The 16228-nt window shown below is 43.7% G+C and overlaps 1 protein-coding gene across 1 annotated transcript in view; it reads right to left on the reverse strand.

Moving 5' to 3' along the window:
* Positions 1–16228, reverse strand: part of GAB2 (GRB2 associated binding protein 2) — a 192414-nt gene that overhangs the window by 22738 nt on the left and 153448 nt on the right. The window contains exon 3 of the mRNA XM_072794795.1: positions 4499–4742. Coding sequence (XP_072650896.1) covers positions 4499–4742 — 244 coding nt within the window. The remainder of the gene's footprint in view (positions 1–4498; positions 4743–16228) is intronic.

Below are 16228 nucleotides of genomic sequence, written 5' to 3' on the forward strand. Positions count from 1 at the left end.
TGAAATACAGATATTTCCAGATAAATGAAAACTGGGAAAACCTGTCACAAGGGGACTCTTATGGTAAGAAATGATAAACTAAGCTCTTCAGGTTGAAGAGAAAACCAGCTGAAAACCACACTAGACAACATTTAATATTTGCTTTCAACACTCACATACTTTAAAGAATGTGGGAGGGAAAATTATGCAGATATTTACTATTTCTGCTGCTCTTCCTTCATTCCTGAAGATTTTAGTTTTTTTCTGGTATTATTTTGCTTCAGCCAGAAGACCTTCCTTATCATTTCTTAAATCAGATCTCTTGGAAATTCTCTTATTTTTCTTTCATCTGACAATCTCTTGATTTTGTTTTCATTCCTAAAGGATAATTTTTCAGGATATTAATTTTTTTCAGGATATTAATTTTTGGGTTCATAGTTTTTCTTTTCTCTCCATTAATTTTTATGGAATATTGTTATAATACAGGCTTTTAAATTTGTCTGATAATTCCAACAATCTAGGTTATGTTGGGGTTGGCATCTGTGCTTTCCCTTCAGAACTGGTTACATTTTGCTGGTTCTCTGTATGCTGAGAAATTTTGGATTATATCTTTAGTATTATGATATTATGTTGTGTAGATGCTGGGTTCTTTTATAATCTTCTGGAGAACACTGAGGTTTTTGTTTTGCAGGCAATCACTGTGGTTATTAGATTAAAGCTGCAAATTCCGTCTCTCCTTTGGTCTGTGGTGGTGTGGATCTCCGTGTAGTTCACAAAGCCTGTGTTCTGCTGGTTTGGTCCATCCTACCCATGTGCAGCTCACAGTAGGCCTGAGACTTATGTGGTTTCATACCCAGAATTAGGAAATCTCTTCTCCAGCAATCTTCTCTCATATTCCATTCCTTTCCAGTCTCCAAAGGGCTCCTCTTTCAAGGTTCCTCTACTAAGAAAGATGGGGTTTCTATCACAGTTCCAGCTGTCTGCCCCAATGTGCAGCTGTGTGAGTGGGTCCACCCTTAGGGTAATTCCATGAGATACAGATTCACCTCTATGTAGCTGCTATCTCCAAGTTTTGCTCCCCTTTATTTTTTTTATTTCTTAAAATATTTTATTTATTCATTCATGAGAGACACAGAGTGCGCACGAGAGAGGCAGAAACACATGCAGAGGGAGAAGCAGGCTCCATGCAGGGAGCCCGATGTGGGACTTGATCCCGGGTCTCCAAGATCACAACCTGGGCTGAAGGCGGCGCTAAACCGCTGAGCCACCTGGGCTGCCCTGTTTCCCTTTATAATTTGCCTCATTTTATTTTATTTTATTTTATTTTATTTTATTTTATTTTATTTTATTTATTTTATTTTTCTTTTTTTTTTATGATAGAGAGAGAGAGAGAGAGGCAGAGACACAGGCAGAGGGAGAAGCAGGCTCCATGCACCCACCAGGAGCCCAATGTGGGATTCGATCCCGGGTCTCCAGGATCGCGCCCTGGGCCAAAGGCAGGCGCCAAACCGCTGCGCCACCCAGGGATCCCTGCCTCATTTTATTTTTATAGAATCAGACTGATTACAGGGTAATTGTATTTTGTCCACAATTTTTACTTGTGGTCAGTGAGAGAGGTAGCCTGTAGTGCTTCTGCCACCATACCGTGACTGGCACTCCCCAGTTATTCTTTAGTTTCTATCTCTCTCCTAAATTTCACCATCTCTTCACTATGTCCAGCCCCACCTTTTAACACCACAAATTAAAGCAATTAGCAATTAGACACCTAATGTCTTTGTATGCTGCTCTTTTTTTTTTTTTTTTTTTTTTTGAGAGAGAGAATGCAACACAAGCAGGGGAGGGGCAGAGGCAGAGGGAGAGGGAATCTTAAGCAGACCCCACACCCAGAGTAGAGCCTGACTTGGGGCTCAGTCTGATGATACTGAGATCATGACTTGAGCTGAAATCAAGAGTTGGATGCTCAACCAACTGAGCCATCCAGGTGCCCCCACTGCTAGCTCCTTTTAAGAGTTACATCTCTTTCAACTTCTGCCTGCTTTTTGGCTGCTCTTCAGAGCCTTCAAACAGTTGTTTTTTTATATTATGTCCAGAGTTTTTAATTGTTACAGTATGTTTAGTATCATGCAAACTATTCCATTCCTTCCAGAACTTATATGGTGTTTCTGGACCAAAGAAAGTTTCCTTCCCACCCTCCATTACTTGGGAATTCTGTTAATGTTGTTTGAACTTATTTTTTCCAAAAAATCTCTGAGATCCTGTTCATCACTGTCTTGCTCCCACACCCATGCAAGTAAACGCAAAGACACAGAGAAAAGCACAGCTTTCTCAGGACCACACAATAAAGCTGCTTCCCCAACTGCAAATAAGCTTTGTCTCCCCTTTTAGGTTTTCTCTCTATAATACAGATTTGTTTGGATATATTTTTTTATGTACCTACTATATGCCTTTGGTACTATCTTCAAAGTGCAGTAATATATTGATATAAATATCCATACTATGAAGCAGAAGCTCCAAATGCTGTGGGAGAGAGAATAAAAATTTGCTGTAGGCATTCAGAGAAGTGGCAGATTTCAGCTAGGAAAATTAACCAAGGTTTTACGGTGGCGGGGGAGAGGGGTGGAGAGAGTGGGCCCAAAGTGCTAATTCAAGCAGAGGTATTTACATATCTGCTCTCTGTTGCTCTTGCAGCATCATGGCAGTGGAAGTGGTGGTAGTTGTTAGTGTTATGTTAAGCCTTCTTCTTAAGGTGTGATCTACAGACAAGCTGCACTGGCATCCTCTGGCATTTAGCAGAAAGGCAGGATCTCAGGACCCACGGCAGGCCTACTGGATCAGAATCAGCCTTTTAACCAGATCCCCAGGTATTTCATGCACTTAAAGTTGAGAGGCATTAACTGAAAGTATGCTTTCAAGAGAACAATGATTTTAAGACCTCACCTTCTCTACTCTCAGACAACAACATGCGTAGTAGTAGAGGGGGATGGGACACAAGAACAAATGGTCATATGTACTGAGGATGTGCCTCTGGGTCTATTTGTTCTGTCACTTTACGCTCATCAGTAAGCCTCAGAATTAGTTCTTTCCATTCTGCAGATAAGGAAACGGAAACTCAAGTATGTTCGATAAGTGGCACAAGGTCACAAAGAAAGTGGCGGAAGCTAAATTTGGACCCATATACGACCAACCCCAAAGCCTGTAATATGTTTTCAGTACAGAACACTGCCTGTCTCTGTGCGTGATTCAGGAGCATTGGTACTATTTACAGCGCTGCCACTAACTAGTTTAGTGATGTCGCCTCACTCATCCTACCTTTGTTTTAGAGCTCAGCAGTTCATGTCTAAGTTGATGGAGTTTGGACTAGTAAAAGTTCACAAATGAACCCTGCTGCTTCTGGGAAAATTAAGACAGAGTGCTGGAATCCCTGTCGTGTGATGGTAAATGACTCGGATACTCAGAAGCAGGGTAGCATAGTGTGGAATACAGGACCAGAACAGAGCAGACCTGGGTTCTAGTCCTGCCTCTGTCACTTTTGCTGTGAGCTTCATTTTCTTCATCTATGAGATGGAGAGAAATTATCTATATTGGCTATCTCTCAGTACATTTGACTGGTTAGATAAGATTATGCTTGAAAACGTTCTATGATGTGATACAGCAATACAGTCAGTGATCTAATTGCCTTAGTTTTTATAACACAAATTAGGTATTTCTAAATTAATTAAGAAACATGATTTGTAGTCTGCTGGCCATGGTAGCAACTAGGAACTAGCTCTGGCAAAGCCTATCACCTCTGTGCTTTTGTTTCCCCAAACGATGGGAATAAAAGGTAATAAAAATATGTGCAAGCTCCACACCTGTGAGAGAGCTAGTGGTGTTAGAAATACAAAGACTGTTATTCTAGAGCAGGGAGTCCTTGCTCTAGAACTTTCGGTGGTGATGACAGGTTTCCTTATTTGTGCTGTCTGCTATGGGAGCCACTAGTCACATGTGACTACTAAGCACTTGAAAGGTGGCCAGTGCAACTGAGGATCTTAATTTTAAGACTTATCTTATTTGAATCCATTCGAATTTAAATAGCCACATGTGGATAGTTAATTCCCATACAGAACAGTGCAGCTCTAGAGCAAAAGTGAGATAAGAATTGGTTCAATCATTTAAGACTTTATAGCTATATTCTTATTGGCAAAAATTGATTGATGTGTTTTTTCCAAATCTGAAACCCTAGCCCCTAATGCCTTTTTTTCACCCAGATTAAACAAAACATTTTTATAGTATGATTTTTGATAACAGGAGGTTCCTCCGGAATCTAATTATCACTGTAGAGCAACATAGCTGATACCAATAAAATGCGAAGGTTACCCGGGTGAAAGAATGATGCTTGGTTACTAAATATATCTGTTTGCCTGAGAAGATAAAATATTTTACTTCTTTGTCTTTACAATTAAAAACATTTGGGCTGAAAGTTACTCCTAGGTCCTGTGAGTGGGCGTCGGACCCAGCACTGCTCAGGGCAGTCTCCTACCTTGCGTTCTCCGCTCTCCGGCTTATGCATTGGTGCAAGTAGAGATACTCCTGAGGCGCACTGGTGGACAAGGCGGGCTGCATGTGGTTCGACACTGGGGGTTCAAAGGTGAACAAGGTTGGGTGGCTGGAGTGTGATGGGGCTGAGGACTTCCGTTCCCGGAGAAGGTGCTGACTGGAGCTGCTGAGCTCTGCTGGAGAGGAGCGGGGGCCGTGACTGGCTGAGGAGAGGTTTCTCAGGGAGTCTGTGAAACAAAAGAAGGAGCTCTGTGACTGGAAATGGAAAGAGAGGTGTCTTCACCCCAAAGTAGGCTGTCAGAGGAAGAAGAGATATTAAGAGCCGAGGCAACGGTCCAGCAGCAGCAGCCTTCTCTCCCCCGCACACACCTGCTCCTCCTCTGCCTCCCGGAGAGGAGGGCTGTGGCCTCCTGCTGGAAAAGGAGATGCCCTGACCCTCTGTGCTGCTCCTGGAGTCGCCTGGAGGCCACTCCCTGTCACAACCTTGATGGTGTTTGCCCAGCTCCCAGGGGGTGTGGCTGCCTACAGCTCTGGAGTGTGCCTCTAGCCCTCAGGCGAGGCCAGCCCTTGGAGCAGTAAGTGCTACTGCCTTCCTCTTCTTTGGAGGCTCCAGCTGTCATCAGCTCCATCAAAACTAAGGCTGGCTTTGCTAAATGAGCTTTGCTTCCTGAAGACCATTAAGCCAGACCCTAGACTGTGCTTTGCTGTATTAATGATAAAAGCACAAATGTATTTGGAGCAGACTGTCTTGTAAGACTGGTCCCAGCTCCTCCTGGCTGCCCTTCCAAGTCTTCTTCAGGGCAATGATGTTCCCCATTCTTCAACTCTTGTGCCCACACTCTGTGTTGATTGGACTTTTTTTTTTTCCTCTTAACTCTCATCTTAAACTCCCCTCTGTTGTGCTAGAAAAGCAGCAAGGTATTAAAGACAGATCACAGCTGACAGTGCCACCCCCACCCCACCCCAAGCCAAGGGATTACTCATTTGGCTGGTTCTCTAAGCTTAGTCCAAGTTCCTGAGCCTAACATACAGGCCTTTTACAGTCTGACCTACTTCCTGCCTCTCTCCTCCCGGACCCGAGGCATTTGGAAGCTTCATCAATCCCCAGGCACACCAGCCCCTTTTACAGCTCTGTCTTACGGCCTCTGCTGTTCCTTCCGCTTAGATTTCACTTCTACTCTACTGGCACTCATATGCAGACTTTAAGACCCTACACAGATACCATATTCTCTCTGAAACCTTCTTGGACACAGCCCTTCTTCTGGCTACCAAATAGCACTTGGCCCATGCTTTGTTAGATCAACTGTCTCTGTGCCTCCTTGCCCAGCCCATGAGTTTCTGAGATAGTGACTGATGCCCTAACACCTACAGTCCCAGGATTTACCCAATAAAGGCCAGGGGCACAAAGTTTTTAGTCTGTGTTTGTGGAACAGGTAAGAATGTTCATTCAGCGTATAATAATTCCACAGTTAAATTTCATGTTCAAAAGAAATAAAGGGCTAAAGATGTAACTTCTGGCGATGTGACAGCTAGTGGGGTATGATGTTGTAGTGGTGGCATGGCGGCTTGCTGGGGCTATTCAAATCTTTTCGGAGGGGACACACTCCTGTTCCTACTTTATCTGACCTATTTTAGGGCCCTTCTCATGGCCCTAGACAGGGTCACCGGCTCATTAGTGCTCCACTGCATTAATTACTCTCTGGTCTTCTCTGATGCTAGCAGAACAACTTCTGCCAGTGTACAACAGAAAAAGCCCCAGGCCTCTGGGGAAAAACTGTTCCATCGACAGCTGTATTGACCTCCAAAATGAATTCCCATTACAGGTCTTGTAGTGAACTGGATGTTTGTTAACAGAATCAATGGCTTCATTACTCCATTAGATTTGCAAGATGAACTCTCTAATGGCAGAGGGGGAAGGTTTATGCTAGCGGATGGAGTAGCCATGGCGCCAGGGATGAACACAGCTGCTGCCAGAGAAGACACAGGGAAGGTGCAAAGAAAAAGCCTCTGGAGCAATTCCACCTTCCCCATGGTCTTTTTGGACTACTCCCTCTCTGCCACCCCTTCAGTGGGGGCGTTTTTCAGGGTTCCACTCCAGACCCTCCTATAGCTTCACTTACTCATGAGACTCCCCCGGGGTAATCTTCTCCAGCCAAGTGATAACAACTCTCAAAAATCAATCTTTAGCCCAGTTCTCTATCCTTGGCTCTTGTCCTATAGCCCTCTGCCTGCTGGGCATCACCATTCAGACGTCCCACATGTAGGTCAAGCACAGGGATCCTCCTCCTATGCTCTCCCACTCCATGAAGTATATCAACACCACCATCCGATTGGTCCTGAGCCAGAAACCTAGGCATTATCTATGACTCTTCTCTTTCTCAACAACCATGTCATGTCGTTATGTCACTGCTCTGCCTCAGATTCTTCAGTGGCTCCCTGTTATCCTCAGGATGGCCTACAAAGCTCTCTCTTTATAAAACTGTTTTCCTGTTTATTTCTTCAACCTCGTTTCTGACCAGGCTTTCCTTGTGTTTCAAACAGAATTTTAGGAAGACAGTAACCTTTTTCTCTCATCACTCCATACTTCTGGCTGTAAACTCAGTGAGGGCAGAGATACTGCTTCTTCTCTAAGTCTTCTCTCTAGCATCAGACACATTGTGTTACATAACTCCAAAATATGTGTTGATTAAACAAATGAAGTACACAGCATGAAGTGTACTTCATTACTGCTCACTGATTCCTCACTGCCTTCAGAACAAAGTCTAGGTTCTCCAGTCTGACAAGAAAGGCCATTCTGTCACAATCTCCTTACCCAGCTTATCACTTCATACATCCCACATGCCCCCCTAGGCTGCATGCTTTGGGCTGTGGGTCTAAGAGAGGAGTGACCTGTTCTCATGGCTGGGGCCCTCTGCTCAGGCTATGGAGACACATCTGTGACCCAGGCTGTTCCTTGCAGAGTCAGAGAAATCCCTTCAACTCTCTGAGTCTGTTTCCTTATTTATAAGCTGACATAGGGCGGTCAGGAGGATGAAATGCATAAAGGGTTGACACAGTCTGGCACACTGTTAAGTTCTTAAAATGTGTTCTAGTCACTTCTGTAGTCTTGGAGCCTGAAGCAGTCTCGGCTCACTGTGTGTATTGAATATATACTAGCAGAATGAATAAGAGTTTTCACTAGCAGAAAACCAAATATCCTTGTTTCTTGTGGTCGAAATAAGATGGGCTTTCAAGGTCTGCTAAGAAGATGAAGTAGGGGTTATGATGAGTTGGGTCCACTTGGAATTCCATTCTATAAATCTGAAGCCATGTCTATGAAATCAGTCAGCTCCATAATGAGCTGCAGCCTCAGAAAAATTCTTTCAAAGCTGTTTTGGTGCTCAATCTTTTTTTTTTTTTTTTGGTGCTCAATCTTGCCCAAATCTCACTTCTGCTTGCTACTTTAAAAGATTTCTACCTGAATGTAGGTGATTATTCCTTAGGGTCTACACTGGATTGAAGTGTTCCTGCAAAACTCCTGTCTACATGGAACCTCAGAATGTGTCCTTGTTTGAAAATGGTCTTCACAGATCTAATTAGTTAAAATGAAGTCCTACTGGATAGGGTAGGTCCTAATTCACTGGTGGTGATACTTATAAGAACAGCAAACAGACAGACATTTAGGGAGAACATCATGTGATAACAGACATAGAGACTGGATAAGGAAAATGTGACGTAGCTATATAATGGAATATGATTCAGCCATATAATGAATGAAGTACGGATACATGCTACAGCATGGATGGATCTTCAAAACACTATGCTAAGTGAAAGAAGGCAGTGATAAAAGACTATTGGTTGTAATGATTTTATTTATGTGAAATGTCTAGAATTGGCATATCCAAAAAGATAGCAAGTAGACCAGTGGTTGCTCAGGGATGGGGGTGGGATGGAGTAGGAACGGGCAGTGACTGCAGATGAGTATAGGGTTTCTTTCTGAGGTAACGAAAACGTTCCAACAGTCAATGGTGGTGATGGTTGCAAACGCTGTGAATACACTAAAAACCAATGACTTGTACACTTTAAATAGGTGATATATGGTAACTTAATTAAAAAAAAACATACATATACACATGCACAAACACTTCTGCAGCATTTGAAGTATTAAGTATGTGCAAGAGATTAATGCTCTAATTAAATATACCTGACCTTTAGCTTATTCTCTCTCTGAAGAGAATACCGAACACTCAGTAAATACCAAGCCCTTGCTAAAGTAGACCGAGTAAAAGACATTCTCCTTTTCCTACCTTCAGTTCCCTGTACCTCCTCCAACATCACTGGCTCAGGCCTTTACTGCACAATCATAGCAAGGCAGTGGGAATTTCAGCAAAACAAAACAGCAAGAACTCTTTGGGGTCAAAAGACCCAACGTCTTTTGGGTTGAATGAGATACTGGTGTGAAAACAAATCTGCACACTTGCATAAAACGTGCATAGGATTTGTTTTTATTGCCTGGGTACCCCTTGAGGAAAGACAAGAATGATAAGGGACATTATGTGATGTGTGGCTAGGCTGTTTTTGGTATGTGGCCATAAGGCTGTTGTAATGATGTGTCTTGGGTCATTAGGAAGGGCGGTTATACAGCTAGAAGAAAATGGACGTTTCCAGACTTCTGGCCTGGACTTCCATCTCCAAGTCTAGACTAAAGATAATGCCAGAAAATGCTTGAGTCAAATTTGTTTTCTTTTAAACAGGGTTTTATTTTTTCCTCTTCTCCCTGGCTTCTTTTTAGGGCCCTAAAAATCACTCCCCTTCCTTTCCACAATCACCCCTGGGAAGCCTGCCCAGCACACAAACACTCCGCCCACCTTCTTGCAAAATTCTAGAACAGGAAAGCTCTGAAGGATTTTAGTAGAGGGGCCCAACCCAGCCCAGCCATCAACTGGCTAGTGATAACAGGAGCAGGAAAGGGGCGGTTGGCGGGAGTTTCTGGAAAAGATGACTGGCCAAATAATGACTGGTTCCCTTATCTCAATGCCCTTTTTATCTTTATCCTTCCCCCCCCATCCCCACCCCAAGCCTCAGTGGGTGTCAGAACCCATGAAGTGGGAGACCCAAGCATATGCTGGAGCCCAGGCTGGACTCAAAACCTGGTTCTGCTAACTCCTCGCTTGATGGCCTTGGAGAGGTTACATAAACCTCTTTGATCCTCACCTGTTCAACAGGGAAAATACATAATTTTCTAGGGCTGCTGTGAGGTTTGAGATCATACATATAAAACATTTAGCATAGTGCCTGCTGTTCTTACTGTTCCCATTCCTTAGTATACATAGAACTACTGAGACCTTGAAATTGGCCAAGAGGTACAGAGTTGCTTTCTAAGCAACAGTAAATGCTTGGAAGGTAACTGTTGTCTCTGTTTTAGTCCCAACTATACACCCTCTATGATGGTATATGTGGAAGGAGAACAAAAAGGACAACATTAACTATAATAATCCCAGTTGCGTATGCCTGGATGGCTCAGTGGTTTAGCGTTGCCTTCAGCCCAGGGTGTGATCCTGGAGTCCCGGAATCGAGTTCCATGTTGGGCTCCCTGCATGGAGCCTGCTTCTCCATCTACCTGTGTCTCTGCCTCTCTCTCTCTCTCTCTCTCTCTCTCTCTCTCAGTCTCTCTCTCATGAATAAGTAAATAAAATCTTTAAAAAAGAAATCCCAGGGCAGCCCTGGTGGCTCAGTGGTTTAGCGCCTCCTTCAGCCCAGGGCCTGATCCTGGAGACCCGGAATCGAGTCCCACATCAGGCTCCCTGCATGGAACCTGCTTCTTCCTCTGCCTGTGTCTCTGCCTCTCTCTCTTTCTGTCTCTCATGAATAAATAAATAAAATCTTAAAAAAAAAAAAAAAGAAAGAAATCCCAGCTGCTATTTGTTAAGCACCTATTACATGCCTCTAGTCTACTCTGTGAGGCAGGTGTTATTTCCACTCTTTCCTCTTCTTTTTTGGATGAAGAAACTGAAGCTCAGAGAAGTTAATAATGAGCTCTGCGGTCACACAGCTAGAAAGTGGCAGAGTCTATCTGAAACAGATCTTACTTTTTTCAAAACCAATTCTTTTCATCCACGTAAAGAGTTCCCACAAGATCCCTATGTGGTGAATGGTATTAGCTTTATGGGAGGCAGAGTTAAATGACAGAATGAGGGTCTAGGCCAAGCTCTGCTGTCAACTGGCTGAGTGACCTTAGGAATGCCATTTCACCGTCCTGGACCTTGTACTCTCTATTCAAAAAAGGAACTTGGATGAAATTGGGGATACATATCAAAGCCATCTTTGGGAAACATAAGAGAGCTGTTCCGTATAAGACCTAATGAGTCATATTTACACAGGGATTTAGATAAGATCCACTGGTTTGGCTTTTAACAATCTCTGGTTCTTAATCCCAGGGCAGAGGTAGAACAGATGGGGTCAGCTGAAAAATCAGGGGTAAAGCAAGCTTGAAAAGCCAAATGAACAAACAAATTCTTCCCAAAATCGTTTTTTGGATCATCAAAATTACAAATTGGAAACCACCCTTGTTCTCACTGGCTTTTCATACCATCTGTCTACGGCCAACTCCAAAAGGTACAATGTGTAACAGACAGAGCCCTGACATGGGTTCAGAAACATGGGTTCTGACCCTATTCTACTACAGGTATCTCTCCATACCTCCTTTATCAAGCTGTCAAACGCCAAAGAGAACATCCACCTTACAAGGTTCTTTTGAAGATCTGATGAATGGAATATGGGTAAACAATAATTATTAAATATTCAATAAGTGCTTGTTGGCTTGACACCCAAAAGTAGAATGGCAGTAAAATTCTAAGGGTTCCAATGGAGAGAAAATTATCAGTGAAAAAATTGTGAACAGTGTATGACTCTATGGGGTCCCTGCAAAAACCTGTCCAAGAAACAACTAGAGGGTGAAGAGTTCGAAAAACAAAAGGATGTTGACAAGGGCTGAGGGCAAGACTGGATGGAGAGCTCCAGATCATTTTAACTTGCAACCACAAGAAATTTTTTTAAAAATGGGGACGCCCTGGTGGCTCAGCGGTTGAGCGTCTGCCTTCAGCCCAGGGAGTGATCCTGGAATCCCGGGATCAAGTCCTGCGTCGGGCTCCCTGCAGGGAGTCTGGTTCTCCCTCTGCCTGTGTCTCTGCCTTTCTCTGTGTCTCTCAGGAATAAATAAATAAAATCTTTAAAAATAAAAAAAATTAAGAATGAATAATCCTTAAAATCATCTGACACATCATAATTAGAGGAATTATTCACAAATTTAAAGCAAAACACAAAATCACTTCACTCTACATAAGAACTCATATAATATGGCAACTGGAAGGAGCTTTGGAGACTAATGGTTCATTTATCACCACTGTCCTTCCCATGCTCCCAAAGCTCTTGTTTCTGGTCGGAGAAACTGGCCCAGGAAGGTGAGGCTACTGTCCAAGGCCACACAGCAGGTCAGACCTGAATCCTAGAATAAGATTTCAGATCTCCTAGTGTGGGGGGTCCTTCCACCGCACCGCGAGAAAGATATATCAGTACATATCAGTGTGAACAAAGACATAGTCTGTGTAATGTGGAGGTGGGGTGGGGAGTGGCAATCAAGTCAGGGCATCTGATCACCAGGACACTACCCAGCAGGGCCGTTATTTTGTTTCAAGTTTATTATGTTACATTTGCATGGTAAGTAAACACTCCCTGGATCAAACTACTAAAGACTAGTATAAATAATTCTCCAAGCTCAAAAATATAGTGCTTGTGTTTATAAAATCTATAAAGCAGAGGACGAAACAAGGGGAGGCAGAGACAGGCAGTAACATGAGACCCTGAGAGACCTTTAGGCACTAGGCTGCCCAAGCATCCCCCTTCCAGGGAAGGATCTGAGAAAGAACACCCTCCCTGCACCTCTCCTAGGGTGGGGGTGGGGGGCTCTGAGAGCTAAATCAGAACATCCTGACCTTGACACAGAGGATCTTTCAGTATACTTTAGCAGAAATCGATTTTGTGAAGGGTGCAGGGGAAAGGGAGTGATTATAGCTGAGAGGCATGTCACAGTCTCTGGTCACACACCCTTACATAAACTTCTCTCTGCCCCGGGCACCTCACTTTATTTTTTTAAAAGATTTTTATTTATTCATGAGAGGCACAGAGAGAGAAAGAGAGAGAGAGAGAGAGAGGCAGAGACACAGGCAGAGGGAGAAGCAGGCTCCATGCAGGGAGCCCGATGTGGGACTCGATCCCAGGTCTCCAGGACCCTGGGCTGAAGGCGGCGCTAAACCGCTGGGCCACCGGGGCTGCCCGGCACCTCACTTTAGAGCAAATGCCAGGCTTTACCATAAGTCTCCAGTTAGAATTATAATTATTTTTTATAGATCTTATTTATTTATTCATGAGAGAGGCAGAGACATGGGCAGAGGGAGAAGCAGGCTCCCTGTGGGGTGCATGATTCAGGACTCGATCCTAGGACCCGGGATCACAACCTGAGGCAAAGGCAGATGCTCAACCACTGAGCCAGGCAGGTGCCCCTCCAGTTAGAATTAATAATGCCTTCCTCTTTTTTTTTTTTTTTTTTTACTTACTTATTCATGAGAGAGAGAGAAAGAGAGAGAGAGAGGCAGAGACACAGGCAGACGGAGAAGAAGGCTCCATGCAGGGAGCCTGATATGGGATTCGATCCCAGGTCTCCAGGATCACGGCCTGGACTGAAGGCGGTGCTAAACCGCTGAGCCACCTGGGCTGCCCTCAACGCCTTCCTCTTAACCATTCACAGTACCTCATTCTGCTGCTGCTTCTATGTCGGGAGTCCACAAATCTGTCCCACAGAAGTGGACTATGAGCTGACAGAAGCCAGGATCTGGCCCTTCTGTTTCTCTGACAATGCTTAGTGTGATGTTCTGTGCCCAGTAAAGGTCTGGTTGCGAACAAGGTGTTCAGTACACATACCACAGGGGTAGGTTATTCCTCCGTGAGTCAGAACAGTGAACGAATAGCTCCAGGACCCAAATGTAAACTGTTCTTGAAGGGTGGGAGACACTGTTATCCTTTTGTGAGGTTTTCTGGGCTGTGTGTGTGTATGTTTTAGGACAGCCAGTCTATATTTAGCCACGCCTCAGCCTGTCCATTTTAGAAAGATCAGTTTACACGTTTGGTTCTCCCCTTACCTACTACACTGCAGTGCACCTTAGTTGTGATGGAACTACTGCTCCTTTGGGTGAGGCTGGGTTGGCTTTAAGAGGGTTGGTCCCTCTTAAAGTGAATTCATATTTGGAAGGAAGTACTCTTGTCATTTACATACAGTCATGAGGACTGACAGTAGGTACTATGCCAGGAGCTGCAGGCCCATCAGAAAGAATGGATCGTGTCCTTGCTCTGGGAGTTCATACTGCAGTTAGAAAGACCATGTTTTTCCTCAGAGCAGCACTTCTCCCTTCCTCCAAGGAACTTTGGGAACCTAACAGTATTCCCATAGGAATCAATCAATCCAGTAGGTACTCTAAGCTCATGTGGCAATGATGCATTTGACTCCTGTGACCTTCCCACGAAAATATAAAAAATATATCACTGTATTTTTAAGCTAACCAACTTTATAAGAGGTGAACTTCCCCTGCCTTCTTTAGCATCGACTTTCATTTAAGAGATAACTGGCAAACAATTGGAAACACAAGTGTCAGATGCTAAAATGGAAGGAGTTTATCAAGAATCATCAGTGGGATGCCTGGCTGGCTCAAGATTAAGTCGACTCTTAATCTTGGGGTTGTGAGTTTGAGCCCCACACTGGGTGTAGAGATTCCTTAAGAATTAAAAAAAAAAAAAAAAAAAGAATCATTAGCAGCTGCAAAAATCACCAGAATAACACCTGAAACTGTTCTATTCTGGGTGGGGAGGCTGGGATTGTTTGAGCCGCAGCTTGCTGAGGGAATTATGAGATCTGAGCACTCTGTGAAGCAGAACTTTGTCTTTAGGAGAGGTAGCGTGGTGGAGGATGAACACGGATTTTAAAATCTGAATCTCAGCTTACCGGCTATGGAACCTAAGGATGATATGTGAATCTAAGAGTCCTAATTTGTATGGTTTGTGGAACAGCAACCTATAGGGTTTGTCCTGGGGAGTCAAGAGATGTCCCAGGCCCTGCACAGAGTGCTCCACAGAGGGAAGTTCTCCTTTAGCACTCCACTGTGGGAGGTGACCTGATGTGGGAGGAGAGCTTAAGCTTTGTGTTCACAGACCTTCAGGGTTTGCTCAGAGCCAGGACTGGTACCAGAGAGTGCAAACGGACTCAGTTGGCCTTTGCATCATCAGCAGAAGACCCTACAGGCAAAGAGCCGGGCAGGACCAACTTCTAATGGGCAGCTCTTTTTTAGCTGCTTCTCCTGTCCTGGCATCACATCAGTCTCCTGGCTTCGTAAGTGTACTTTCCTACTCATCTTCTAGCTTTGTATCTTGATGCCTCAGCAACTCTAGGTTTTTTCTGCTAGCATCCAAAAAGAAGTGCTCTTTTTAACTCGCCTTTCTAGAAGGGCCACATGAACATTGTCTTGGAATGCCCACTGAGATATACTCTTACACTAGAACAGTGGGTGGCACACTGCGTACCATAAGTCAAATTGGGTCCACTGGCTGTTTTTATAAATAAAGTTTTATTGGGACACAGCTATGCCTATTCAATTACGTACTGTTTATGGTTGCTTATATGGTACAACGGTGAAGTTGAGTACTTATGAGAGAAGAGAAGGGTGGTAAAACCTAAAATATTTACTGTCTGGCCTTTTACAGAGGAAGTTTGCCAATTCCTGGACTAGAAGTTCTCATTTTGGTTTGCATAATCATGTCCTCTTTCAAAATATTACAATCTAATTTAAGTTCATCATTAAGGAGACAGAGACTGAAAACAAGACCAATGAATCCCAAACTTAAGCGTTTAAAAAAATCAAGAAGAGGGGCACCCCTGGGTGGCTCAGTTGGTTAAGTGTCTGACTCCTGATTTCAGCTTGGGTCATGATCTCAGGGCTGTGAGACTGAGTCCTGAGTAGGTCTCCACACTGGGCATGGAGTCTGTTTAAGATTCTCTGTCTCCCAGAGTGCCCCGTGGCTCAGTTGGTTAAATGTCCAACTTGATCTCATGGGTTGTGGGATCAAGCCCTGTGTAGGGCTCCATGCTTCTCAGTGAGTCTGCTTGGGATTCTCTCCCTCTCCTTTTGCCCTTCTCCCCACTTGTGTATGCTCTCTCTCTCTCTAAAATAAATAAATCTTTAAAAAAATTTCTTTCTCTCCCTCCATAACCCATCACCCACAAAAAAAAAAAAAAAAAAAAAATCAAGAGGAGGAATCATAAGAAAATCCAGTTTGGAGAGTGCATTAGTATTATTATAAGAAATCATATTCATTTTCGTTTTCGGATGTCTTGGTCACAAACAACATGCTGACTGCTATTTAACTTATGGAATGAAAATATTCAGAGAGTAACATAATAAACTTGTATTGAACCAGGCTTGGAAGAAATCGCCTGATTGTCCTTGCTGATCCTTAATGATTCATTCTTCTTCCATATCACAGATGCACAGTTCTGGAAATGACCAAGGGATCATTTAGTTCAATATTTTATTTTACTGATAAGAAATCTAAGGTCTAGAGAGACCAAGTGATTTTACCAGTGACTGATTTGTAGACCTGAGCAAGAATGTCAGTCTCTTGTTTTTCACTT

This window comes from Canis lupus, chromosome 23 (assembly GCF_048164855.1).
Source record: "Canis lupus baileyi chromosome 23, mCanLup2.hap1, whole genome shotgun sequence".
Lineage (NCBI taxonomy): Eukaryota > Metazoa > Chordata > Mammalia > Carnivora > Canidae > Canis > Canis lupus.